The 27,874-nt window shown below is 35.9% G+C and overlaps 2 protein-coding genes across 3 annotated transcripts; one reads left to right on the plus strand and one right to left on the minus strand.

Annotated features, from left to right (window-relative positions):
• Positions 1–27,701, minus strand: LOC140745412 (SWI/SNF complex subunit SMARCC2). 2 transcript variants are annotated; one of them, XM_073077254.1, is made up of 20 exons: positions 27,431–27,701; positions 26,813–26,932; positions 16,970–17,074; positions 14,361–14,529; positions 13,819–13,973; positions 13,203–13,346; positions 12,775–12,902; positions 12,365–12,471; positions 11,624–11,748; positions 10,761–10,942; positions 10,191–10,332; positions 9,578–9,698; positions 8,841–8,977; positions 8,306–8,495; positions 7,680–7,834; positions 6,577–6,685; positions 2,486–2,626; positions 1,495–1,704; positions 950–1,052; positions 1–290 (listed from the first exon to the last, which is right to left on the minus strand). In XM_073077254.1, the coding sequence occupies exons 1-20, from the start codon at positions 27,545–27,547 to the stop codon at positions 191–193; spliced, it is 2,760 nt and encodes a 919-aa protein (XP_072933355.1). In that variant the 5' UTR covers positions 27,548–27,701; the 3' UTR covers positions 1–190. The 2 variants fall into 2 exon arrangements, with proteins under 2 accessions (XP_072933355.1, XP_072933354.1); XM_073077253.1 differs by having other exon boundaries at positions 16,961–17,074.
• Positions 20,611–26,048, plus strand: LOC140745411 (regucalcin). The gene is made up of 6 exons (XM_073077252.1): positions 20,611–20,787; positions 21,593–21,728; positions 23,119–23,322; positions 23,951–24,169; positions 24,575–24,687; positions 25,226–26,048. Exons 1-6 carry the CDS (start codon positions 20,692–20,694, stop codon positions 25,472–25,474), a joined length of 1,017 nt encoding a protein of 338 aa, XP_072933353.1. The 5' UTR covers positions 20,611–20,691; the 3' UTR covers positions 25,475–26,048.
• Positions 27,702–27,874: the final 173 nt, after the last annotated feature.

Genomic DNA, 27,874 nt, shown 5'->3' on the forward strand with positions numbered 1-27,874 from the left:
TATTAAGTCTCCGTGATAACTACTTAAGTTTGCAAATTCCGCAATATTTCCTTGTTCGCTTGTTATTAACCAGTTTACGACACCATACGACTGGGTATTGAATTCTCCGTAATATTCCTAGTCCATGTGCTAATACGTAACGCCCAGGGTACTAGGCGAGCAGATGTTGTGTAGCAGTGTGTGTGACGTACTAGGCGTGTAGCGGCGCGGGCGCGGGTTCGGGCGCGGGCGCATCCGCCGGAGGTCCGCCCGCCACCGCCACGCCCGCCGCGCCGCTCTCCGCTTGCAACCTACGAAGTACAGGCAACATTTATTAAACCCGCTCCACATTGAAGGTGGTAGAACCCTTTGTGGTTCGACTCCGGCGGCACCACCGCCACACCTATTTCTGCCTAATAACAGCTGTGTTAGGCGCTGCTGATGTGATAAGGGAGACATACTATTCCGAGACATTCCAGCTTAGACCTCAGGTAGGAATATCTAATCCTATCTGGAGTTGATTACAGATGTCCATGGGCGGCAGTAGCCACTTACCATCAGGTGGACTGCATGCTCGTCTGCTACTCCTATATTATAAAAAAAAGAAAAAAAAACCTCGCGAAAACGCGAGAAAAACTCGATTCGCATCGGCTCTACATTCTCGTTTCTTGTGCTTCTTTCGCGCTCTCACGAGAATGTAGAGCGGGCTTTACTAATCGGATTATCTATAAAGGCGAAAACATATTATGAAACGCCGCACTACAAAATGAAGCACGACAGGTGTTCAACTCAAACACTCAATTCAAACTGGGACACCAGTGTAGCAAACTGAATTTCATAGTAATAGGCTATCACTGCTATTGATTATTTATGAAATATATTTTTTTGATAATGAAAAACATCAAGGAACATAAAGTAGTTAAATAAAAATACTAAAAGACACTCAAAGCTAAGTTAAAATTATTCATACCTCTGGTGTGCTTGATGCCTCGCGCGGAACTCAGCCGCCTTCAGCTGCTCCAGGTGGAATTGCTGACGTTCCTGGATTAACTGTTGTCGTTGGTATTCCAAACCTAGTTAAATATACGTAAGAAATGTAATTTAAGACGGACAAGGTGTTCTAAATTAATTCTAATTTTGATACAAAACATAATTTGATATTTTTTTATGTAGTTTTAGAATAAACATAAATAATACAAATGTTGTCTTTAAAACAGATAAAAATATATAAACTCTCAATAACTATATCTATATGAAAACTTCAAGTCTTCCAACTATGAAATCTTTCAACAAATTACGAAAATATAATCTTTTTTTACTAAGCTTTTATTTATTTTATTTACATAATCATTTATTTTCATAATCATTTAAAACTGCATTTAAATTATACGGACGAAATCGTATTTGTTTTTTCAAAGATATTTTTCTTTATGTGTAGTAGTGTCTAGTAAAATTGATTGATCCATTGCAAATATGAACCAACCATAATATGAACCAATATGAGCGATACCATACCTTCTCTCTCGCGCTCCATAGTAGCTTCCAACTCCTCGAAGTGTCTCAACTTGATCTCGAGCTTCTTCATCTGTGTTTCAACGAGCAGTGCGACTAAGGACTTGATCTTGCGCTCTTCAACGCCCGCAAGGTGCTTCGCCTTCACCGCGGCCGCTGCGAGCGCCGCCGCCGCCGCCGACTGTAGCTTCGCATCCACCGCTGCTACGGGCTCTGCCAAAAAAATGCCGATATTTTCTTATTTTTTAAATAAACGCTTTGCACATTCTAAACTACACACTAGGATTCCCTGCATCATGAGTGCCGTGGGTGGACACACCCAAAGATGAATACACAGACTCCCCGAACAGATATCTAAATTCATCATTCTGATATCTGGCTGGGGATAACGGAACCCAGAACCCTTTATGCGTCAGATCGGTAAGGTGGCCGCTCTCTGCTTTTGAACATACACATTCTCGTTTATCAAACACGTCAAAAATCCTTGGACTACATATGGACATGCCTGAAAGGTTTGCGGGCTTATGTATAGATAAACATGAAAGGGCTACCAACAAAGTATATAGTATTATTATTAGAGATAAAACGGATAGCAGTACATCCGAATACCGGATATTCCGCCAACCTTGTAGCCGGCCAGTCGGATATTCGGCGGAAAGTTGAGAAAAAGATAATGAAGACACAGTCAGCTATTCCCAAATAAGAAACAACGTCTGTGTCGTAACGTATCATTTTTCTATTAACGTCGGCGTCGTAACGTATGTTTTTCCTTTTCTATTAAATAGGCCAAAGAAGTACGCATAACTACACCTTACAAGCGCACATGTGGTTAAGATCATTTATTCTCAAAAGAATTGGTTACAATTCACTTATTGAGAACTTCAGATTAATAAATTACATTCACAAGTAATGAGCATGAGGGTAGACTGCAAATATAATGTGAATGTTAGTTACATAAATAAATTAACACTTTATTTAGGAAATATTGACTCACCGGGTTGCGGCGACGCTTCTTCCTTAGCCTCCTTGATGTCTTCAGCAGGCGCGGGCTCCACCGGCTCGTCCTTGATTTTCGCTTCACCTTCCTCCACTTCCATTGGTTCCACTTTCACGTCGGAGCCTTCTTTCTTTTCGACTTGAGGAAATAATTTTGAACATATTGATTTAAGCTCGATAACGTGGCTCAGTAATTTAAATAAATTGATAATTTTAACACTGGTTTAACAAGTAATTTACAGGGAATATTAGAAAAGTATTAGTTGAAACTCAATTGATGTCTCATAACATAGGAACAGTCATGACTGTGGGTACAAGTTTCTTTTCGCAACTGGGCCTGGCCTAGAATTTGATAGTTTCAATTCGACATTAGAACAACACAAATCAGTCATTGTCCCCGAAACCGCTTTTAATTTCTGCCCCCAAATTTCCTTGGGTAATTAAAGGTCTTCTATGGCCTACAAGGGGGCGATAGACTTCACTTGGAAAACCCTGCACAAGACTGTTATTGCTCCTGTTAAAGAATCCAAAAGTACGGCGTGTAATTCTGTTACTATTGTTTGTATTACAAAAATACAAAAGTGCGGCGGATTACTTTGTTATTATTGCTTGTATTATAAAAGTATAACAGTACGGTGTGTTCCTATTACAAAAATAGATAAGTATAGATATCTCACCGCCTTGTAATTGAAGGAAGCCAAGGAAGGAATTAAATGTTTTAAACGGCTGACGAATATGTCAGCCATTTAATAGCTGTCATGGTATAATTACGCGGAAAAGTGCGGAAGAACATTGTTTCATTCGTAAGTCATATAAAAAAAAACATTTTATTAACATTTTTCAAATACGAAAATAGATGACAGTGACAATTTCAATTGTCAAAACTGGTAACATTTTCTTGTTAGGAATGAGTAAGATTCTTTACTTATCTATGACTAGCTGACCCGGCAAACTTTGTACCGCCTCAAAATTTATTTATCAAATATATTTCATATAAAATATAGAGTAACATATAAAATGTTACTTGTGGATAATGTAGCTTTCGAATGGTGAAAGAAATTTTTAAAATCGGTCCAGTAGTTTTTGAGCCTATTCATTACAACCAAACAAACAAACAAAGTTTTCCTCTTTATAATCTTTATATATATATATATATATATATATATATATATATATATATATATATATGTGGGATAATACCTACATGGTTAGATTTTAGTTTTACTTTTTATTTTTATATAATAACTCTGACGTAGTTTGATTGAGTCAAAGTAGGAACATTGAAGAAGAAAGTCAGTTGGAGAGAGTTTAAAACGATGTACGTGTATTTTGACATGAGCTCTGAAAAATAAAATAAGAATTAAATATCACCATCGACCTCTCATTTCTACGATCCCCCCACTTTTGGGGGCTCGTCCGGGATATCGTCCGGGATCTCGTCATTGCAGTTTCGATGGTGATTAACGAAGAAGATTATGAAAATATCCCGAAGAAAATTGTAAGAATTTTTCTCAATAATTTACGCCGGTTACCAAGCAACGCGTCAACAACTAATGTTTCGGGACGTAGCACACTATACTAGATGAATGCTTAGGAACGTGCTACACTATACCAACCGAATGATTAAATGAAGAAAGTTTTGAAGAGAAAGATATGAAAGAAGTATAGAAGAAATATTAAAGAAGTAAAGATTAAGAAGTCAAGATGCACTCAAGAAGCCGATCTAGAACCATGCCGCCGAAGAAAGAAAAAGATGTCGAAAGCCCAAAATTCAGAGAGCCACGAATATCCTTTAACGATTTAGAACAGTCTATGATTCCGTTTACTGGTGACGACACATATCCGATCACGAACTGGATTGAAGAATTCGAAGATACTGCTGGAATTATGGAATGGTCTGATATTGAGAAACTTGTGTATGGAAAAAGATTACTTGCCGGTACTGCTAAACTATTTCTCAGATCTACAGGAAGTGTGAAGAATTGGGATACTCTGAAGAAGCTGCTGCAAGAAGAGTTTAGTCCGAAGTTGAACAGCGCTATCATACATAAGAAGCTTGCTTCACGTAAGATGAAGAATGAAGAAACATTTCAACAATATTTTCTTCACATGAAGGAGCTAGCCTTAGACGCTGCCCTTGAAGATACAGCCCTAATGGTTTATATTATTGACGGCATTCGTGACAGTGAAACCAACAAAGCTATGTTATACGGAGCTAGAACCTTAAAAGAGTTTAGAATGAAGTTACAATGTTATGAAGAATTAAGACAAAGAATTGAAAGAAAGACTAACTCCAAGAATAATATACAAGGAAATAATTCTGATGACAAAGTTTCCTCAACCAGCACAGGGCGGAAAGTAAAGAGATGCTACAACTGCGGCGATACTGATCATATGGCACCAGCTTGTAAGAAAGGCATTAAATGTTTTCGGTGTAACGAATTCGGACATAAAGGAACTGAATGTCCTAATCAGCCGAAAAAGTCTCTTATTATTCAGAAACAAGAAGTTATGGATAAGATACCATTTAAAAAGGTTAAAATAAATGAGGTGGAGATGACTGCTTTGATAGATATTGGAAGTAACGTTAATCAGATAAAGATGACCGAAAACAAGAATTTTCACGACGACTACACGATGGAAGATGCTAAACTTTCTGAAAATATAGAAAAGACGATTAAAGAATATAAACCCGACGAAGCTAAGAAAGATAGTAATAATGAAATGAAAATAATACTTACCGATAATAATCCAATTCACCAAAATCCACGTCGACTGCCGCCTCTAGAGGAAAATGTTGTAAATGAACAAATAGAAGAATGGTCAGAACAGAACATTTTAGTGAAGAAAAAGAATGGACAAAACAGACCTGGAATTAAAATGAATCATGCTGAAACCCTCAGCAAGCAGCCTGCTTGCTTAATCGTTACCGAAATGACCGCACGTATTAAAAAAGCTCAAGACGAAGATGTACAGATTGAAAAAATAAAGAAAATTTCAGAGAAAGAACCTTATAAAGACTGCCTTCTACAAGACGGAATACTTAAAAAAGAGAAAGACGGAAGCAAACTAATTGTAGTACCGAAGAAGAAGAAGATGCAGTATGTAATTGTACGAAAGAATCGTGAGGAAGAACATTTTAGCTTGGATAAGACTGAAGAATTAACAAATCGCGAATATTTTAAAGTAAGAAACAAAGATGATGAGATACTGAAGTTGATTGAAGACGAAAGAATTGATAATTTTTATGAAAAGAGATCTGATTTAAGAATAAAAGCTAAAGAAATACAAGATATACAAAAAATACAAGATGAAGATAGAAGATATTACAATAAGGTTAGAAAAAAAGCTTATGAATACAATATTGGTGATTTAACTCCTATAAGAAGAACTCAATTTTTTTGGGACCATATGAACTAGTTCAGAAGAAGCGAAAGATTATGATTACAGTTCATCAGGGTCTGATGAATGAGCAGGATGGCCGTGTGGGATAATACCTACATGGTTAGATTTTAGTTTTACTTTTTATTTTTATATAATAACTCTGACGTAGTTTGATTGAGTCAAAGTAGGAACATTGAAGAAGAAAGTCAGTTGGAGAGAGTTTAAAACGATGTACGTGTATTTTGACATGAGCTCTGAAAAATAAAATAAGAATTAAATATCACCATCAACTTCTCATTTCTACGATCCCACATATATATATATATATATATATATATATATTTCTTATGTGCGTGTGTATGTCACTGAACTCTTACTAAACGACTGGACTGATTTTGATGAAATTTGTTGTGTGTGTTCAAGGGGAGTTGAGAATAGTTTAGATTCACAATTTAATCCGGTCTTATATATAAAATTCTCATGTCACAATGTTAGTTACTGTACTCCTCCGAAACGGCTTTACCGATTTTCACCAAATTTTATATGCATATTCAGTAGGTCTGAGAATCGGCTACTATCTATTTTTCATACCCCTAAGTGATAAGGGTTGTTCAACCTTAACATTTTTTTATTTATATGGCAACACAACGTTTGCCGGGTCAGCTAGTAAATAATAAAAGCGTGTTAAGAACAAGTTGGTGTTACCGGGCGGCGGCGCGGTGCCGGCGATGCCGGTGGCGGCGAGCGCGGCGGCCGGCCCGTGCGCGCCCGCCGCCTTCACGTGCGCCTCCATCATCGCCGCCGGCACCTCGTCCTGCGACACACCATCAACGTCAAAATCAAAAATATTTTATTCGTAGGTATAGTATCGTAGTAGGTCGTACGATTATAGTAGGTAGTAGATTATAGTAGATTATAAGTAGATTCTTTACAGAATTGTTTTTGAACTTAAATATATATATCACCACTTGACAAGGATCAACGTTAGAGGCGCTTCGCCTACCGCGTGTGTGGGCTTGACCATGCATGCAAAGTAAAAGTCAAAAACATTTTATTCGCAGTAGATTCATTACAGAACTGTTTTTGAAAGTCAATATATCTACCGCCACTTCACAAGGATCAACGTTAGAGGCGCTTCGCCCACCGCGTTTGTGGGCTTAACCCATGCATGCAAAGTAAAAGTCAAAAACATTTTATTTGAAGTAGATTCTTTACAGAACTGTTTTTGAAAGTCAATATATCTACCGCCACTTCACAAGGATCAACGTTAGAGGCGCTTCGCCCACCGCGTTTGTGGGCTTAACCCATGCATGCAAAGTAAAAGTCAAAAACATTTTATTTGAAGTAGATTCTTTACAGAACTGTTTTTGAAAGACAATATATGTACCGCTTCTTCACAAGGATCAACGTAAGGCGCTTCACCTAACGCGTGTGTGGGCATAACCACTAGCAAGCGTACCACTTGCATCGTTTTATTAATATTACTGTAAAAAATGTTGACTGTGGGATGTATAATAATTGGGGGTAAAACTAATAAAAACATGTAAACATATTATATTTCATATATGGATGTGTCACTTACAATTTTTAATTATTACCGTGAAGGTAAAAGTAATCCCTAAGTTAAACCACAAAATAATAAAAAAATCGGCGTCAAAATTTAATATAATATCCTGTGAATCTTTGTCATTATAACATACATGCACAAGATTAAAAATTGTTCAACGATGTTTCAAACAACTTGAACTGTTTATCTAAAAACTCATATTTTTTTCAGTGATTAAACTGCAATGAAAACATAAATTTACCTTAATAGCTGCGAACTCATCCATAGCAGCACGAGTGGCCTTGGAAGCTATACGAGGATCGACCACCGACGCGAGGAAGGCCACCGTACTCATCACTGGATTGCCTGTCTTGCTGAACGGTATTGGCTGGTATGCTAGCGGTCCTAGAACACCACCTGAAATAAAATAAATAGTTTACACTGTTTATAAACGCATTAATTGATTAAAGACACGACATGTCTTGTTATGTTGTCATTTGCAGGCGATATGTAGGTAAGCTTCTTTGTTGATCATCCAGCGAGTCGTAGCTCAGTGAAAGTATAGTCCGCACCAAACTGCTAGTCCGCTCCAAATATAAAAAAGAATCGCGTCACAAAAGCATATTGCAGATATTGGCGGGCTTAAGATAGCGCGGTACCCTCCCGGCACCCGTCCGATGCCCGTTCTCGCCCACGGGTATATAGCTGCGTTAGTGTGCCCTTACGTTAAGGAGTATATCTTAACTAAACTTGCGCGCAACAACTTTAGAGCGGATTAGTAGTTTGGCGCGAACTATACCTAAACAAACCTATACAAATGCAATGGCTTCTTCACCGGCAGCGGCAGCGGTGCCGTCGTATGCTATCTCCGGCGCGCGGTATAGTTACCGTTGGGCGCGTCGTGCAGGTAGGGGTCCTCGATGGGCAGGCGCAGGAAGTGCAGGATGCACTCGTCGTGCGTGCGCGAGCCGACGTGCGCGGCGACGCGGTTCCAGTCGTCGCGGTGCAGCTCCAGCGCCTCCAGCAGCAGCAGCGTCTCCTGCTCCGTCCACTCGCGACCGCGAGCACCACCACGATACTAATATAAAAAAAAACAATGAGCTATGCAGAAAATTTACTAAGTATTTCGTAAGGTGACAGAATCCTATGAACGAGGGTTACCAACATATTTATTTTTATTTTTTTATTTTTTATTTAATAAGTTTTTGTACACAAAAAAACATATCAATACAGAAGAGATAAAAATGAAGTACAATATTTTTCTCACAATTATTGCCATTAATATCTAAAAGAATGCGATAAATTGATAACTAAAGGTAGTTTATTTTTTTCATTAACCAAATTTATAGGCACTTGACATGAGTCTGCAGCAATGCGTTCTAAAAGATGATAGCTAAAATAATTTGCTATCTAGATCAAATACCTGATCCATTTTCAAGCCAGCTAGAGTGCCCAGCTCGAGCGTCGGTTCTGGTTTGACGGGGGGCTCGGGTTTGACCGCACCCGCCTCCGTACCGTTCGGTAAGCCGGCCTCCACTTTAGGCACTGCTGCGTTTTCCGCTGTAAAAAAGGAAAAAAAAATATTTGAAGGACGTATAAAAAATTCTGAAAATGACTATTTGATTCTAGGATAACTACTTGATATAGAAAACAATTTACAGGTGATAAACTTTACATAAAATTATTTTGCTATTTTGACAGCATACGAAAGCATCGGAATAATATTCCCTCGCCACGTGCAAAATTGTATCAATATCAGCAATAGTTATATAATGTATACATGTGGGAGAATGCTTCATTTCATATATAAATATTCCGTTTTTAAAATCACATGATATTAATTTCGAACTACCGCTCCGTATTAACAATTGGCTACCTGTATCATGGTATAAAAAAGGGGCGCGCAACTGTCAACAGATCAGAAGTTGTCCAATATTGGGCACGGCACGGTGGTGCTCTGAACTGTTTGGTATTTTGCTTGGGTGTTATATGGTACTATGGTGGCATTAACGCTTATTCATTTAATTATTTTAACTATATTTTTATAAATATTGGTTAAATTAGTCGAATCGAAATACCATTGTAGATCTACCTACCGGCGCGCCCACATACAAGTGTTGAAAATTTCCAATATCTATTATAAGTGATAGTGAAACATACCAGGTCGCGGCTGTGCAGGTCTCGCCGTGAGCGGTTGTAGGCCGGAGGGCGTGTCGGAGAGCACGTGGAAGTGTGATGTGGGCGGCGGACCCATCGCCGTCGGACGGGATTCTGCCTCCAACTGCAAATAAATTGTACTTGATAAGAAATGATAATATCATAACCGTAACAGCAACCCTATTGACGTCTGTAATCAGTCCCAAGTATAAAGAAACTTCTAAAGTTAGTCATAAATTTATTGGTATCTCTGAGAATGAAGTTGGAACACCTTATGTCCTCTTCTTTACTACCATCCTCATATAAGAACAAAACAGCACTCACCAGTGCTGTTAAAAGACAGAAACTGATGTAGCGATGGTGCCTAATGAGTTGAACCACGAATGGCTTTAAATTATCATTTAAAAAATTTATTTAAATATTAAGATCCTTTCAGTTTCTATTGATGCTGTTAGTTATTGCATATCATTCATCGTTTACGTTCCGTTACAGATCCTGGTGTCCCCTACGAAGTGGTTCTTAGTGCGGCGAAAGCCAGGTTGCGGCGGCACGTGGTGCTCGTCAGGTACCGTCGAATTCAGCCGGTAGTGTCGAGCGTGGGGCCCCGCCACTGTACCTGGTAGTTGATGAGCCCCCACTGCTCCAGGAAGCCGTGTACGCGCATGATGGCGCACACGTCGCCGGCCAGGTTGCGGCGGCACGCGGTGCTCGTCAGGTACTCCGTCGGGTTCAGCCGGTACGTGTCGATCATGAAGTTTCTGCAACGATATCATGCTATGTCAGAAATTGTCAGGGTGCAACACATTTTGTATCCAACTTCTGTACTTAAGTCTCCTACAAATGAGACAGACCTGGAGTTTACTCAATTACGTGTGTCACATAGTGTTAAACCTCCTGTAAGCCCTTTTTTAATGTTTATAGTCCATGAAATGATAACAGATTACAGGGATTGAAATCGGGAGCACCAACTTACCGTGCCTTGCGAAGGACATCTCATTCCATTTATGACAACATTAGACATCGCTTATCAGTGCAGATTGGCGAAAATGTACAAAATATAATTAAAATGATTTAATTGCTCTAGTTTTGTTTTTAAAAAAATAATTAGGATAACTAAGATAGTGATCATTAAAAATATAATTTAAAATTCAGGTAAATTTTTTTTTAAAGCAAATTTTGTGCATACCTGTATGCAAGGTATATTTCCGGCGTTTTCGACTTGTTCTTGCCGTTGAAGAACTCCGGTAGGGCGCGCTTCTCGATCGTGTGGATAGAGTTGTAGTCGAACCAGGCGGAGTACGACGGCACTACGATGTGATGTGTCTGATCTGTTACGTTATCTTCCATTTCTTCTTTAGTTATCATTTCCTAAATAGTGAACAAAAATAAATAAAAATAATGAGAAATAAATTAAACCCTTTTATCTCGCGAAATACAAAATGATCATGCAATTATCTACAAAATAGTACGAAATCCCCATTTCTAGTGTGCAACGATTCTAAAGGTTGGAGAATTTGTATTTTTACCACGCTTTTATTAGCTTGACCTGTATCTATGTATATATGTAACGGAATATTTGAACTCGATTTTTACCCACTTTGAAAGGTCCGATTAACTTAAAATTATGAACAATTTTCAAGAACCGATGACAATAAACGATTTAAACAATTTTATTCCATTCACCTCATAAGGATCTTCAGGAATCAGGATTAACGATTTTCCTTGTGCGATTTTAGCGTGGTTTTTAGTTTTTAAACTATAATCATTTTCATAAATCAAAAACACAAAAAAAATATAAAATGACTAGCTGATCCGGCAAACGTCCTGTTGCCATATCAATAAAACGATGTTAAAGGTTAAAACGATGTTGAAGGTGAGCAGTGGTATGAAAAATAGATGAGTAGCCGATTCTCAGACCTACTGAATATGCGTATAAAATTTGGTGAAAATCCGTTTCGGAGGAGTACGGTAACTAACACTGAGACACGAGAAACTTATATATAAGATTTAAGATTCCATCTATATGGGGTATCGAGTATCGAGTGTTACCTGCGTGTTGGAGTCGCTGTGCTTGCCCTGCGAGTCGTCGTGCTGGTCCATGGCGGGCGCGGGCGTGCGCGGCGCCTCCGCCGCCTCCGCCGCGGCCGCGGGGGGCGCCGCCGCCGCCGGGGGCGCTGCACACACACGTGTTACGAAGACATGCTTACTTACGTCCGGTATTCATAATCAATCTATTTAATTTTCACTTACTAATGATCGAAATTTGACAATGTGTAGTATGAAGAATTTGTCAAAGGTCGATATTTAATAGACATCACATTGGACAAATTGATTATTATTATCGGACTCAACTACGATAAAGCAATGATAGCGCAATAATTTGAAAGAGACCCCTTCCTTAGAAATAGAACAATAATGTATTTACAAGCTAGTTTAATTCTTTGTCGTTTGTCTGTAGAAGCACACCGTTACACCATTTCAGTACAACATTAAATTGTAAAGACTGGATTATTTTGATTTAAACGACATAAAAAAATACTATATGCGAAGCGTAACATAATAAGGAATCCCGAATTATTTCTTAAGAATACATGTAAATCCAACCAATAGTAAAACTTTTGTTAGAATTGACTTGAATTACCGATGTAGACCACTTAACATTATCAATAAAAGCAAGAGTTTATTACTATTTTATAAAAAATGAAAAAAAAAGTCCTGAGAAATAAGATTATTATTATTACACGCCTTACAAAAACTAAGAAAACATAACTTCAGATTAAAAACACTTACGCTCAGTAGACCGTTCGCTCTCGGGAGTTGGCGCGACATCAGTGTTGTCCCTGGAAGCGTTATCTTCTTCATCCTCGCCGTCATTATCGCGCCGTTTCGTCACTCTGCTAAATATTAAAATAACCAAATTTTTGAGTTATTTTAGAATAAAACACATACAAACTTTGAGAAAACAAATCGTACCAATTTTAATAATAAAGATAAAAAAAATGTCTTTAAAAACGCACAGATACCATGATACTATCGAAGGTAGGTTGAAGGTGGTAGAACCCTTCTGCTAGCATCTGTGGCCGACTAGTGGCTTACCACTTACCACTTACCACTTACCTTACTTAAAAAAGGTAGGAATATTTTTTTTGTGACATGCTACATAGTAAATAATTTTGATTTAGTAGTTTTCTATTTCCTACCTCTTTCTCTTCCCATGTTTCTGGGGCGGCGGTGAGGGCGAACGTTTCCTTTTGCCTCCCTTCTTGCTCTTGCTGGATGGCTCAGCGCCTGGGATCAGGTCGTCCACCGATAAACGTAGTTTGTGTACCTGGAAATAGTGTAAAATGTTACTTTTTTGTTGGTTTTCAAATATCATCCAAAATCGCCTCAAAGACTATCCTTATTAATATTATAAATCCGAAAGTAACTCTGTCTGTCTGCCTGTTTGTCTCTTCTTACCGCCTAAACCACTGAACCGATTTTAATGAAATGTTGTACAAAGATAGTCTGGACCCGAGAAAGGGTATAGGATAGTTTTTGTCCCGGAAATCCCACGGGAACTACGGATGGGAATTTGAGATCAATTAATTACACAGCAGTTCCTCCTTCAACGCGGTGATCTCCCTACCTTCTTCTTGCCATTAGAGTCCACTTCGTAGTCCTCCTCGTTCATCCACTCGTTGTACTGCGGCAGGTCCAGCACCCACGTGGCGGACACGCGCCACGGCTCCGAGCGAGTGCACTCCCAGTTTACGCTCTCTGGTACATCCACCTGGGGTATTGAAAATTATGCATTATTTAATTTAAGCAAAACTTATTGCTTAAACTATTAATCAAATCAAACTCTCGGCTTCCATCTCTTTCGAATAACCGCAGAACCATATTCGTACGAGAGTGAAAAAATATTCAGAACTTCATTGTCATCATCATTTAAGGCGCAAAATTTCGTAAGGAAATACACAAGATCAGTGAAATGGACAAACTGGTACATGGCCAAATATAAGATGAAATGTATACGTTATTGTATTAAATTAATGAGGCTACCTTCATTTTGAGGGCAACACTAAAAATTTTTTAAAGTAGATATGTACGTATCTTTATATACACACCGTTGTGTAGCCCTGAAGTTGATCACATGTAAGTTAACGTAAGTTAAAACTCCTCTTGGTAATCCATATATGCTCTTCAAAGAAATCTTATACCCTGGTACGCTATTATAAGACAGAAAAAATAATTAATCTTACCGGTAGGTCAGCCTGTGCCCACGTGTCGTGACTGTCGGGCAAGTAGTACCAGTGCACGAGGACGTTGTTGCCGCGGCGGAACACCGGCCGCGCGTACTCCTCCTCCAACGGGTCCACTGACGGGTATATTATGTGCGTGGCGTCTTCTTCGTCATCTAAAACATGAGATAAACTCTTTAAGATTTGAAAAGAGGTTCCACCGGAAATGTATCATAGCCATGACCAATTCTACTGTGAAGAAGTTTTTGCGCTGATGACGCGACCTTAGTCCTCCGAAGTGGTAACGCATATCGCATATCGGCATAAAGAAATCGACTTTATATACCTACTCCCAGTGATAATTAAATCATACTTTACTAAGCTTGGTGCTAAACAAAGTGGAATCAAAATTTGATAAATGTTACTTAATATTTTTTAAAACAAGTTTATTTAGACTGTATGTGATCCTTTTCAAGTCCAACGGCTGTGCACGATTATTTCGAGACAGTTGAAATCTCCCCTTGGTCCAATGTGAATTAATGTCAAAAATGCAAAATTCTTACCACATATTTCTCCCTGATGATTGACCACTATATCCTTGACTTTGCTAGCAGTGGCCTTGTCCACATCAGGCCTGATGAACACGCACGGCGACCTGATGGTCTCGGCGCTGAGCAACGCGGACTCGATCTCCATCATCATTTGCACGTTCAGGTCTTTGCGAGACGGGTTCTGCAAATGGGGGATGGGGGGGAGGGACCAGAAATGGGAATTATGTGAGTACTTACAAAATGAAATGAAAATATATCTACAATCATTGTCCAAAATGGAAAAAAGTTGAAACAAGTTATTACGTATTATTTGGAGTAAAATGAAGATTAAAAAATAAAGTAGGGAATCTTTTTAACATAACTTTTTTATTGTATTTATGTAAGTTAAATTAACTACCCATAATTTCAGAAGTTGTATATTATTTATTACATGTAAAATACTAAATCAGGGCTGATACGAAATCGAAATGTAGGTCTTCATTACATTTGACATAAATAAACATCAAAATTACAAACTATACTTATTGTTACACAACTTTACATAAAATAAATTATTTTACATAATTCACATTTAAGTATATAACGGATATAAAATTTAGAAAAGAGAAATAGCAACAAAATTTAAATTGTATAGAAGCAAATATATAAAATTTCAAAATACGTATGCATGCGTCAATGGTAATTTTGTGAGTAACAAATCCCAATTCGTATTAGTGACACAACACATGATTCGTTATTGAAACACACACAAATATATAGGTACAAATATAGTTGAAGACTACACAATCCCAACATTGATTCCCAATAGCAAGGCTATGTAATGAAACCCAGGAAAATGAGGGACATTTAATGACTGATATAATGAAATTCGGGGGGGAAATTCCAGTTTACATTCTATAAAAATATTTATATTTTGAGCTTTTCATTTATTTTGCAAAAATTTACATTTTATAAATGTAAACTTGAATGACTACAAAGAAGTGTATTCCAATTCTTAATAATTTTTATATTGGCTGGACACAGATTGAGTACTTTACTTTACCATTTTATAATTCTAAGTATTAATAAAATAATATTATCGAATTGAGAATTGTAAGTGAATTTAAAATAATAAAGAACAATAAATATAATAACGAAATATCAATAGCTTAATCTTTAAAAATGTGCTGAAATGCATAAACATATAAAGTAATTTTGTTAATATTTTATGTTGTCATACCCAGATTCGTGCGATTGGACTAGCGGTGACACGCCTGTGACGTTCATACTTTAATAAGAATACGTAATACTTTAATAATAATATTTATAAACTGTATACTTATCTTCAGAAAGAACAATTTCTTATTATAATAATAATGTATGAAATTAAATGAAAATCAATTTTGCAATATCATACGTGTGGATAATTTTACCAAAATTATATTAAACGGAATGGTATAAGGAAGAAAATAATTACCTTTGCAAATGTTTAAAAAAATATAAGTATTACGCGGCATATCTTTTAGAATAGTTTTAAGTTCAGTATAACGCTTTAGTTCTACTTTAAAGGATTCCATATGAAAGAAACAAACACGTTTGGAAATTGTATCTTGTTCGTCACGCATAGTGTGAACTATAGACAGTCATGACCAGCAGGGATTACTGTGTATCTGATCTGCGCGTTTACGGCCTCTATGTCACTAATTATACTTTTAACCTAATGAGGAAAATCTTTCTGATTAATACATTATTTATCTATTTTCTATAGAAGTTGACCGTGACCAATCAATCAAGAAAAACTGTGTTTAGTTCATATTTTCTATTTATGGTTTCCTCATGGCAATTTTGTTGAAAGCGTACTGTAACAGCAATTATTGCTTGTAAATAAAATGTTGAATATTTGGGATGTTTTATCACATCTGATTTAAAGTTTATATCATAATTCGAGGTTTTAGGCCTAATTCGTTTATGTCTTTATGTTTGGTATCATCTTAGACACGTAGTTTACTTAAGTTGACTGTTTTTACCACGTTTTTATTAGCTTGACCTGTATGTATGTATGTAGCGGAATCTTTGAACTCTATTTTTACCCACTTTTAACGGTACAATTAATTTAAAATTTTGAACAATTATCATGAACCGATGACAATACACGATTTTAATCATTTTATCCCTTTAAGAATCGTCAGGAATCAAGATTAATGACTTTCTTGTGCGATTTTAGCGTGGTTTTCAGTTTTTAAACTATAATTATTAACAGATAATAAATTTAGGTACAGGAAATAATTTTAGACTAAAATTATTGCGATATTAAAAGACATTTCACTATGTAGCTGGCACTCAAGATATGCGGTTTTTAATTTATTTATTGCCGATATTTCGACCCAGTTGCATGGATCGCCGTGAGCACGATCCATGCAACTGGATCGAATATCGTCAGTAAAGAAATTAAAAAACCACATATCGTGATTACAGATAATAATATCAATTCAATCATATTATTTATAATTAGTTAACATATACTAGTAGTATGACGTCACAGGCGCGTCACGAGCGATGCATTGTTATGGAGCTCGTGGCGGGGGGCGGTCGCGGGGTCGGTCGGTGGCGGCGGTGCGGGCGGGCGTGCATACCTTACCGACCTGGAAGTCGAACTTGCGCCACCGCTGCTCCGACTTGAAGCGGAACATGGTGGCGAGCACCGTGCACAGCGAACCGCCTGATTTCATGTCCATGAACACTTTCATCTGGAACAATTTACACCTATTCATTTCTTTACTTTAGAATTGTTAATTAGTTCGCAATCGGTCATTAAGCGTACCGCTCGTCACTCACCCCATTTTAGTATAATATTTCCATTAAGTAAGGTAATATAAAGTTTTAAGATTTTATCTTTCTTTTATTTAGTTTATTTAAACAGTTACGGTTTAACCCATACAGTATCCATTGGGCGTTTGCTATACTTAGGTACTTTACCATACAAAAACATGTTAAAAAAACTAGATTTAAATGTAAAATTTTTTAGCTAACGAATAATTTGCAGCATCATATATTCAGTTTACATCATATATTCAGTTTACACAAAATACATCCCAGAACTCTACGTAGTTCAACTTTGAGGACAAGTACGATAGTAGCGTAGCACCTTTGTTATATAGCAGCATAAAGCTGCTATGTTCTGATAAGAAATATATTTTGTAGTAGGTAACATTGGAGTCGATTAGTCAAGTGCTTGCCCGTTGGGTACTTCTTTAACATAAAACATCAATTTTTGTATCTAGTGATTCATAAATAATCCTCATGTTATATAATTACAGCACATATAAACAACGCACAAAAAGTCAATTACAGTGGCAAGTTCAGGGTCGAAATCGCAGTGTAGTGCGCCTTAAAATAATACGACACCCATTACAGACCGAGTAAGGGCAGAGTATACTTATTAATTTAGCACCATGACCATTTAGGACTGAACAAAACAGTTGATAGTGCGAAATGATCCATTGAAATTCAATGAACGCTTGCAATAAATAAATAGCAAGTGCTCGTGCTCTTTAGATTTAAAGATTTATCATTCCCTTCCGTCTCGATAAGAAAATATATTTACAAGAAGTAACTCAGTATACTCCGCGTAAAACTGCTAGTCTGCTCTGAATATAGAAATGAATCGCGTCGCCATAGCAAATTGTATGACTTCACCTGCTCGCAACAATTTCAGAGCGGTTTAGCAGTTTGGCGTGGACTATACGTTTGGTTTGTGACTTATGCATGCAGTTCGTCTAATAAAATACTAAAACTCTATAACATTTAATTACATATAGTATGACGGCAAATTTATGGAATACGTTTTCACATTTCTAGCGTAAAGATGGAAGTGTGTGGCAGGATGACTTACTTATGAGGCGACCACCTTGTTACCAAGCAGATGCAACGCATCTAAAACCTGTTCTATAGTTATTTGATCACAAACATACATAGGCGGTAGTACCCAGATATCATTAAACAGACTGTAAGCTCATTCGCTACTCCAGTCTTACAAAATAATCATCCTTCTAATAGCGTACCTAAATAGCAATACAGTATACCTAATAAAGATTACAAAAACCAGTTGATTCATCTTAAGGCTGTAAAAAAGACAATAGAAAGTAATGAGTTGACTTTAATGAAGCTATGGGGGAAATGAATATCATTAACTAGTTATTTACATATCTTTTTCTTCATTAATGTTTTTTCTTTTATTTTTACCGTTGCTACCTGAAGTGAACTACAAAAGAAAATATTTAACATTTGATTGTTATAAAGTCAATGGATAATGGATGGTCGACATATCAATATTATTTTTACTCCGTCAGTTTTAGTAGCATGTTCAATTTAAAGGTATTTAAATTTTCGCTCAGACAATTACATTCTAAATGTTATATTTACATTGTGTTTCGCATATTTTGAACGGATATGATCGGTTTATGTGCCCCTGCGAATATAAAATTATATGGTTACCATTTAGCAATGCCAATCAATGAATAAGTATACTCTCCGTTAGTTTTAGAAGTAATCAGAAGTGAAATAAAACAACTGTTAATTTTGTTAGTTCATGAAAATGTACCAGTCGATAAAAGGGTACAAAAAACAAATTAGAAAAGTATACATATGGAAAAATGAAAACCCGGCAAATAAAATACATTTATGAAAAAAACATTTTTTTTTTATAATATAAGAGTAGCAGACGAGCATGCGGTCCACCTGATGGTAAGTAGCTACTGCCGCCCATGGACATCGGTAATCAATCCCAGATAGGATTAGATATTCCTACCTGAGGTCGGCCACAGATGCGCCGATACCCCTGAGGACTAAGCTGGAACGCCTCGGAAAAGTCTGTCTCCCTTACCACACCCTTCAAACCGGAACACAGCAGCGCTTAACACTGCTGTTATTAGGTAGAAAGAGGTGTGGCGGTGGTGCCGCCGGAGTCGAACCACAAAGGGTTCTACCACCTTCAAATTACGAGACTAATGAGAATGAGTTCTGCAGTTCAAAGCCACATAAGAAATCTTATAAAGACTAATATAATTGGAGGCCTTGGCAGAAACCTGAACACTTCCGCGGAATCTCGGTGATCCGTGACGGATTTTTCCCGACTAATCCATTGAACTAGTTACATTCCATTATTCCTAATCGACAATAGTAATAAAACAGTAAAGTTAGCAAAGGTGTATTAGTGGTTGAAACTTAGCCTCAGTCTTTATGGTGAAATAAAATATTGCGAAGAAATCTACATCATCAAGAGTTCTTTACAAAACTTCTCGTAGGCTATGGCAAAAACCTGTTACTAAAATGATATTAAGAAGTAGTAAGTAGGAAATAAATTAATCATAGTAACTAGAAGAATAAATAAACCGAAATGACAGGTATAATAATAGTGTCAAATGTTGAATAAATTATTGTAAAAAATTTAAATGCAATTTTCTCTGTTGAATAATTCGTTATTGTAAAGACGGATACAATTCCCGTCCATGAATGATATTTTTAGAATTTATTCTACAGATTATTTAGTGTAATGCAAACTAAACCGGAAATGAATAGTGACGTAATTAAAAAGACCTTTGTAATTAAAAAGATTGTTTTTCATACAATTCTTATTATCATTTGTACTTTCGTAGCCCCAGAATGCATTGTAACCCAAATCGGTACACTAGCCACATACATAGCTATTTGTTTATCAATTATTATGTATTTGATATAGACCATTAATTATTATTTTATAATAAACATACAGCAAATACGTCATCGTATCAATCCTTCTTATATTAAAACAATACTACATAACATAAGTAAATAGTTAATCGAATTATAGAAATATGATTCATTATTTTAGATAGTTTAAATCAGCTTGCATTATCGGTGTGAAATAGAAATATTCTATACTTATAAAAAACTATAATTGACTGAGTGATATAATTGACTGACTGATTGATTTTTAATTGTAGATGCTTAACTACTGAAGAAAGAAGCGTGAAATTTGGAGAATATGTTCCTTTTATAACGAGAGCACCCACTGAGGAAGGATTTATGATATCCCAATTTTGTTTCTGTTAAATTTATTATTTGGATTTCTAGTCAGAAATAAGGAAACATCAGTTTCATCCTAAAATCAACCCTAGGGAAGTAGAGTAGATTAAAGATTGTATTATATCGTAGAATAGCGTAGAATATCGTAGCGTACGAAGTCGCTAGCAAAAGCCAGTCATTTATACTCTTACAAAACTTTATTCAATGTAGTAATAAGCCGTCAGTAACGTAGCATTGACCGGATAACCACGCGACGAGGTGGACGGGTATCGCGAACAAACGTTGAGGTTAAACTATTATAATGTTAACAAAAATAATGTTATTTTCTAAATTATTCCTATTACTCATGATTGTGAATGTGTACGCATACAGATCGAAGTCGCCTTTAATAAAAAATGTAAGTATTTTATTGGTTTTTGTTACTTTAGTTAAAACTAATTGTTTTTTAGTGGAAACAGTTCATTACGTTTGGTTCAATAAACTACTAATCGATTCGTGATAAAGTTTTCTTGCAATTAATTGTGACTATAAATCACTTTTTACAATAATGGTAATGTAAGGTGTATAAGTGTTTTATAAGTTGTTACGACTATATTAAGAAACCAATTATTGTAAGAAGATTCGCTAGAATTACAAACAAAAAAACATAAGTAGAGATATTTACAGTCGATGATCAAATATAATGATTTTAGGTTAATAAACTTGCCCAAGAACAGTATGTAATTCGAGTTTCATTTACTTTTTAAAACATAGAGATTTTGTATCTATCTAAATATGAGTGAAATTTTAAATGTTATAAAGTAACTTTTTCTGTTTATTTTTTTTACTAGAACAATTAATTCGAAACATAAGTATTTCATGAGTTAAATTCTAATTGTGTTCAAGTGACCTTTCTGATTGATTTTACTATAAGAATTGTAAATTAAAAATATTTTTTAATTATAATATTGAACATGCGCTATGTCATAAGCACTCGCATGTAACATTTTATATTTATACAAAAGTAGACAGACCTTAGTTCCAATCCTATATTAAACATGGTATAGATCATACTCATTAAACATAGACATAGACATAATTATACTTATTAAAAACAAGTTCCAGTAAAAAATAAAACACTTGCATCAAGTCGTGCGCAGAGCTTTATAAATAAGTATTGCATTATAACTGTACATTTTATTGCAATACGCAATTTGTTGAAGGTGTACCGTGGCGGCGTGCATTTAGAAGGTCCCCACTGGGCGAAGGCTGAGAACGCGCTCTATTGGGTCGACATAAGCCTTCAACGGTTACACAGGCTGGACGCGGAGACCGGAAACATTACTACTAGAGACATTGGTACTATATTTTACTACTACTACTTCTTTGCGAACGCTTTATGCACACAGTCGCATACTAGGATTCCTTGTGTTGTGGATGCCATGAACAATCACACACGGATGAATACACAAACACTCAGACCCAGAACAAATATCTAAATTCATCATTAAAATATCTGTCTGACCGGGGACTTACTAATTTAATTGATATTATAATTGATAATTAATATAAGATTGGCGTAGCAAACGAGAACGCAGTCCATCTAATGGATGATCAACTCCATATATATAGAACAGGTGCTACGAGTACCTGAAGTTGAATACAGATGCCTTGCCACTTTTCATAATTCTGATGATCGGCTTATATGTAAATCAGCCGGTTTCCATACCCTTCTAATAAATAAATGCGGCGGTGGTACGACCGATACTCCGATAGAAATATACCTTTGAATCTAGCACCGTTCTTATTATCTATACTAATATTATAAAGAGGAAAACTTTGTTTGTTTGTTTGATTGTAATGAATAGGCTCAAAAACTACTGGACCGACTTTGAAAATTCTTTCACCATTCGAAAGCTACATTATCCACGAGTAACATAGGCTATATTTTATATGAAATATATTTGATAAATAGATTTTGAGGCGGTACAAAGTTTGCCGGGTCAGCTAGTTAGTAATAATTAGCTAACAGTTGTTAAAACATTATAACCACAAAATTATATTATTTGTGTTATGCTTCAAATAATTATAAATTAAAAACAAACAAGCGATATAAAGATATTTATTTATTAATACAAATATCACACTTGATTTGTACAGATGGCGTAGTAAGTGAAAATATTGAATTCATGGATGTTCCAAATTAGTAATGAAAACGGAGATCTCAATTAGAATAATATACCTATTGTACATGAAAATATTTTTCCTTATTTCGCTTAGCAGTCCCTTATATGGCACCAAATTTAGAAGACTTAAGAACAGTCATTGTCTACAGTAATGCAATCTTTATCTTAAATCGTACTGATAAATAAAAGCTAAAATGGGCAGACAACATCTTCCAATGGATCGATAACGATAGAAAAATATTAGAGGGTAAACATTACTTAGAAAAAGTAGCACATATCGATCTGACCATGTGGTTGGGTAACTAAAGAAATTAAACAATTCAAACCGCTGGATAACACAGAAACGTCCTGTACGTTACCGGTTGGAATAATCCCAAACAGTAAAGACACAGTACAAATATCTATAATCCTATACTATATACCTATATAGATTCATACTAATAGATCTATACGTATAGATCCTTATACTGTGGTAAAGACTACCTCACATAGGTGGACCATAAAATGAAAAATGTTTTTTACACGCAATTTTTTTTATTTCTAAAATTTCATATTTTTTTCAGGCTATGGACCTGTATCTTTAGTAATGTCAGCGAAGGACTATCCGAAAATGGTAGTGGTAGCAGTACGCGCAGAGTTATATTTACTGTCATGGGATGCGCCGGCGGGAGACAAGGCCTTACGACTGCTGAGTGCAGTCGACATAGGGCTGCCGGATAACAGGATCAATGATGGCAAAGCTGACGCTAAGGGACGCCTATGGTTCGGTATGTGTGTTCAATCTTTAAATACGGAATCGGAATAAAAGCAGCCTATTGTTATCGTTGTTAATACCCAATTCATCAACATTTTGCCTCATCATCATCATCATCATCAACCCATTACTGTCCCACTGCTGGGCACGGGTCTCCTCTCAGAATGAGAAGGAAATTTTGCCTACCCAAGATAAAAAATTGTCAAATTCTAGTTATGGAGTAATTGTAAAATATTAATCGTTGTTCGCCTAACACAAGATAGATTGATAATTAGTAACGGGCGTATGTCACTCTCTTAAAAGACATTTTAGTTTAAAAGGATACAACATGCAATATATAAGTATTGTGCATATAAAATTATGACATACAATCTTTAAAGGTCGAAACAAATAGAGATCACTCAGCATTGTATTATGCTTAATAATGGGGTACATTTCGCTTTAAATAACCCAAATTACAATGTTTTCGTATATTGCAAATCTTTACTAGAAGTACACATTGTTACAAATTTGAGCTTAAAACAGAGATATTCAAATACAATTCAATCATCTTATATAGATGTAATTCCCGATAAATATACGAACTATATGGTTTTTCCTTACTGCATCTCTTTTATCAAATTACATTTTCTATCTTCCAGGAACGATGGGCAAAGAAACAGCACAAACGCTCGAGAAAGACCAGGGCACGCTTTATATGCTGGACCAGTACAACTACAAGACTCCTGAGGAAATGGTGCGGCCAGTTTCCATATCCAACGGCATCGCTTGGACATCCGATAACAAGTTCATGTTCTACATAGACTCGCCTACTCGGAACATTGACGTGTTCGACTATGATCTTGATAATGGGACTATACGTAAGTTTAAAAGTTATATGTACAAACTTTAATAACGTTTTTGAAGGTGGTAGAACCCTCTGTGGTTCGACTCCTGTGACACTACCGCCACACATATTTCTGTCTAATAACAGCAGTGTTAAACGTGTGTTTAACGCTGCTGTGTTTTGGTTTTAAGAGGACTAAGTTGGAACGTCCCGGATAAGTATAAAGATACATACTTATCCGGTACGTTCCAACTTAGTCCTCAGGGATAGCAACATATCTGTAGCAGACCTCAAGTAGGACCCTGATCTAATCTAGAATAGTTTACAGATGTCCATGGAAGTTTGGACTCTCGTTTGCTACTTCTAAAGTATTTAGTAGTAGACAATGTCAATTTTACAACAAATCGAGAGTATATGAGAGATATCTACTTATTTTCAGGAAACAGACGGACATTATTCAGCTTTCAAGCCAACAATGTAACAGGTGTCCCTGATGGAATGACAATTGACAGGGAAGGAAATCTATGGGTCGCTTGTTATGATGGTGGAAAGGTAAAACATAAATCATTAATTATGTTATTTTCACTGTTACAGCCGTATAAGGTGGTATTTATCATCATAATACCCATTTTTACCATGAAGCTGTTTATTGTTTTAGTAGAAAAGTATGGATACCAGTGGATGACTAATTGTGTATGTACATAATCGGCTTCAGGTAAAACCTGTTGTATGTGGTGTTTCACTGATGTCCAAGAGCGGCAGCAACCATTTCTCACCAGTTGAACTGCAAGCTTGTTGACTATTCCATTATTTTTTTAAGAAAATCAATTTAAAATTAGTTATGAGTGACATTTATGATTTTATAGAGTTAAAATTAAATTACTTGTCAATTATAAACCCCTGTATAGATGATTAAAGTTATAATGCAACTAATCAAAAAATTATAAATTTGTTATATTTGGATTAATATTTTTCCTATGCTCTTGCATGTCCATAACAATTCTTAAAATTACGGAACTTCAGACTCTACCCAAAAATAATGTTTTAATTTAAAAGTAGTAAATTACATATTAAACATTCCTCTCCACAGGTGATCAAGGTTGACCCCAGAGCAGGTAAACTGCTGGAACAACACAAAATACCGGCTACCAAAGTGACATCGGTTATGTGGGGAGGGCATGAACAGTCCATTCTGTATGTGACAACGAGTAATTTGAATCTGAACCCGGTAGAGCAATCCCAGCAACCAGAGGCTGGCTCCCTGTTTGCTATAGAAGGAACCGGGTCTAGTGGATATACGGAACATCAATTTGTGTTCCCTAACGCTGATAAATATTAAGAAATATTGTGCAATAAAATTGTATTTCAATAATGTAATAAGTTGAGGGAATGTTTGCGTTGGGGTAAAATATTAATCTAACTGAATTGATTATTTAAGAAGTTGATTAATTAGCCTAATTTAGCCTCCAATTCCTAATATACAGCTACCCCAGTGTCAATATTACCTTATTTACATTACATTTACTTTAATCTCTATATGAAATATCAAATAATCAAAGTAATATATGAAGAGTTTTACTTCAAATTCAAAGTTAATTTATTGTTGAAAAAGTCTCAAACAGTATGTAATTATGCATACATTGTATATCAAATTGTTAAACAATTATTTTCAGTTATTGTTATTAATAAAGCCAGTCAAATATCTGAAGGCAATCGTTCATTATAATTGAATAATTAATGACCAACATTACATGGCCCATCAAAATTGATTTAATAAGTCTTTACATACATAATAATATGTAATGAAAAGTGTCAACAAATTCTCTATTGATTTTATCATTTAATTTATTTTTACCTTATTTAATTTGATTACTGTTTATATTATACATAATAAAGGTCATTTTAATAATTAACTAAGTTGCTGTTTTTTATGTTCATTATCCACAATAAAAATCTGCATATTAAGTCATTTAATAATTAAAAAGGTGAAAATGCACATTTTTTCTATAATTACCTAGTCTTCAAGTACTTATGCAGTTTTGAGAAAGGAGAACATTATTATCTATTTTAAATAGTGATCCATTTAAAAGTTAACTAACAATTTCCAGCACAGTCACTGAACACCATGCTGAAAAGCTATGTAGATGCACACCAACCTTTATTACTATTTGTGGAAACGAGCACCCAACTGATGGTATATGGTTATAAACATATAATCACCACCATATAGACAAGTGGTTCTACATAAAGTTACTCACGGATACGTTGATACTCCTAATGGCTAAAAAGATTGCCTTATAAGTAAGTTAGCCACATTCTAACTTGTTCTAACAACTTACAAATACTACCTTATTATTATGAATATGATTAGAACAACTACATAATTGTTCCCTTTCCACTTTTGGTGTACATAACACTCAAAATAAAATATCACTTGTTTTAACAATAAAATATAACAATGTGAGGAAGCCGACATACTTGAGAATACTTATAAAAAAACATTCTCAGTGGTGCGTGAACTCAACCTATTTAGACTTAGCCAATGCCATGGAATATAGGCTAAGTCCTTCTCACTCTGAGAGGCAACCATGCTCAGCAGTGGTACAGTAATGGGTTGACAATGTGTACATTTTCTTAGTACTGGAGAGAATAGTTATGTGAATGAGTAAGGACTTACCGGCAGCCTTAAAAATGGCGGATCTGAAGCGTTCTTGCCCAGCTTGTTCTCCTGGTACTGTATCAACTGCACCACCAGCTGCGCCAAACCTTCCTTCGTTGGTGGGTCTGTTTGAACATGCTAAAACAAATACAATATTGAGCATTTAATTGTAAACACCATACAAAAAATAATGGAATAGATGTACAATGCATAGTTATTTTCAAAAACACATTTGTAAACATAATTGAATCTGACTCAAATTATGGGATGGAAAAAAGGCTTATACAAAGTAGTTAGAGCTGTACTTGTATTTCAATTGACTTATGAAAGGGCTTCAATTTAGTGAATAACAGAGGTTTCTGTGCTTTTAAAGGATATGCATGCAATTAATATCAGCACTGTGGGCTATTGGCCTCAGCCTTCTCATTTTGAGAGGAGACCCGTGCCCGGCTGTGGGACAGTAATGGGTTGGTGAAGATGATGATGAATAACATAATTTATAAATTGACAAAAGTGTTTCGTGATCATCCCATATTTTTTAAAGAAAAAGTCGATAAACACTCGCCGTTAGAACACAATACAAATAACAATAGATAACTTATATAGGCTAATGCACTATAACAATGTAATACTAACCTTTTTACAGTTTTTTTGTAACCAAACACGAATTTGGTCGAATTGAGCCAAAGATTCCGGTGACTGAAAGTACTCGGCGTTTGGCCCTCCATCTTTCTTAGGACCTATAGTAGTCATGTCTGAGGAACTTCTATATTACCACACGATTGAGATATATACGATTAACAAGGAATTATTAATCCAAAACGAAAAGAGAAAATCCAAATGCAAGCTTAGAAGCCTCGTCGCAAGCAAAGCGTCGCATTGATTAAAATGTCAGCAAAATGACAATGACTGTTTGACGTTAATCTTTTTAATAACAGATAGGCAATAGTAGACAGAATGGCAAAGGTATCAGAAAAATACAGCTTACTTTTTATGATAGTATCACACAGTCGAAAAATTGCTAAGAAGACGAAACAAAAAAAAAGCTACGTGAGAGAATGAACTACTATAGTCTTTGGT

Source organism: Epargyreus clarus, unplaced genomic scaffold, assembly GCF_041222505.1.
Source record: "Epargyreus clarus isolate Ecla_fem2 unplaced genomic scaffold, WU_Ecla_fem_2.2 ptg000010l, whole genome shotgun sequence".
Classification (NCBI taxonomy): domain Eukaryota; kingdom Metazoa; phylum Arthropoda; class Insecta; order Lepidoptera; family Hesperiidae; genus Epargyreus; species Epargyreus clarus.

What these genes read in the sequence shown, in the direction of transcription:
- LOC140745412 (XM_073077253.1), bottom strand. Translation starts at nt 27,547, where the DNA reads ATGACTACTATAGGTCCTAAGAAAGATGGAGGGCCAAACGCCGAGTAC. An exon ending in TCGACTTCCAGGTCGGTAAG is followed by an intron (nt 14,530 to 16,960) that starts GTATGCACGCCC and finishes CCCCATTTGCAG; the next exon opens with AACCCGTCTCGCAAAGACCT. An exon ending in CGGCACCGCGCCGCCGCCCG is followed by an intron (nt 2,627 to 6,576) that starts GTAACACCAACT and finishes TATTTCCTCAAG; the next exon opens with TCGAAAAGAAAGAAGGCTCC.
- LOC140745411 (XM_073077252.1), top strand. Translation starts at nt 20,692, where the DNA reads ATGTTAACAAAAATAATGTTATTTTCTAAATTATTCCTATTACTCATG. An exon ending in AGTCGCCTTTAATAAAAAAT is followed by an intron (nt 20,788 to 21,592) that starts GTAAGTATTTTA and finishes AATTTGTTGAAG; the next exon opens with GTGTACCGTGGCGGCGTGCA. An exon ending in CATTACTACTAGAGACATTG is followed by an intron (nt 21,729 to 23,118) that starts GTACTATATTTT and finishes TATTTTTTTCAG; the next exon opens with GCTATGGACCTGTATCTTTA.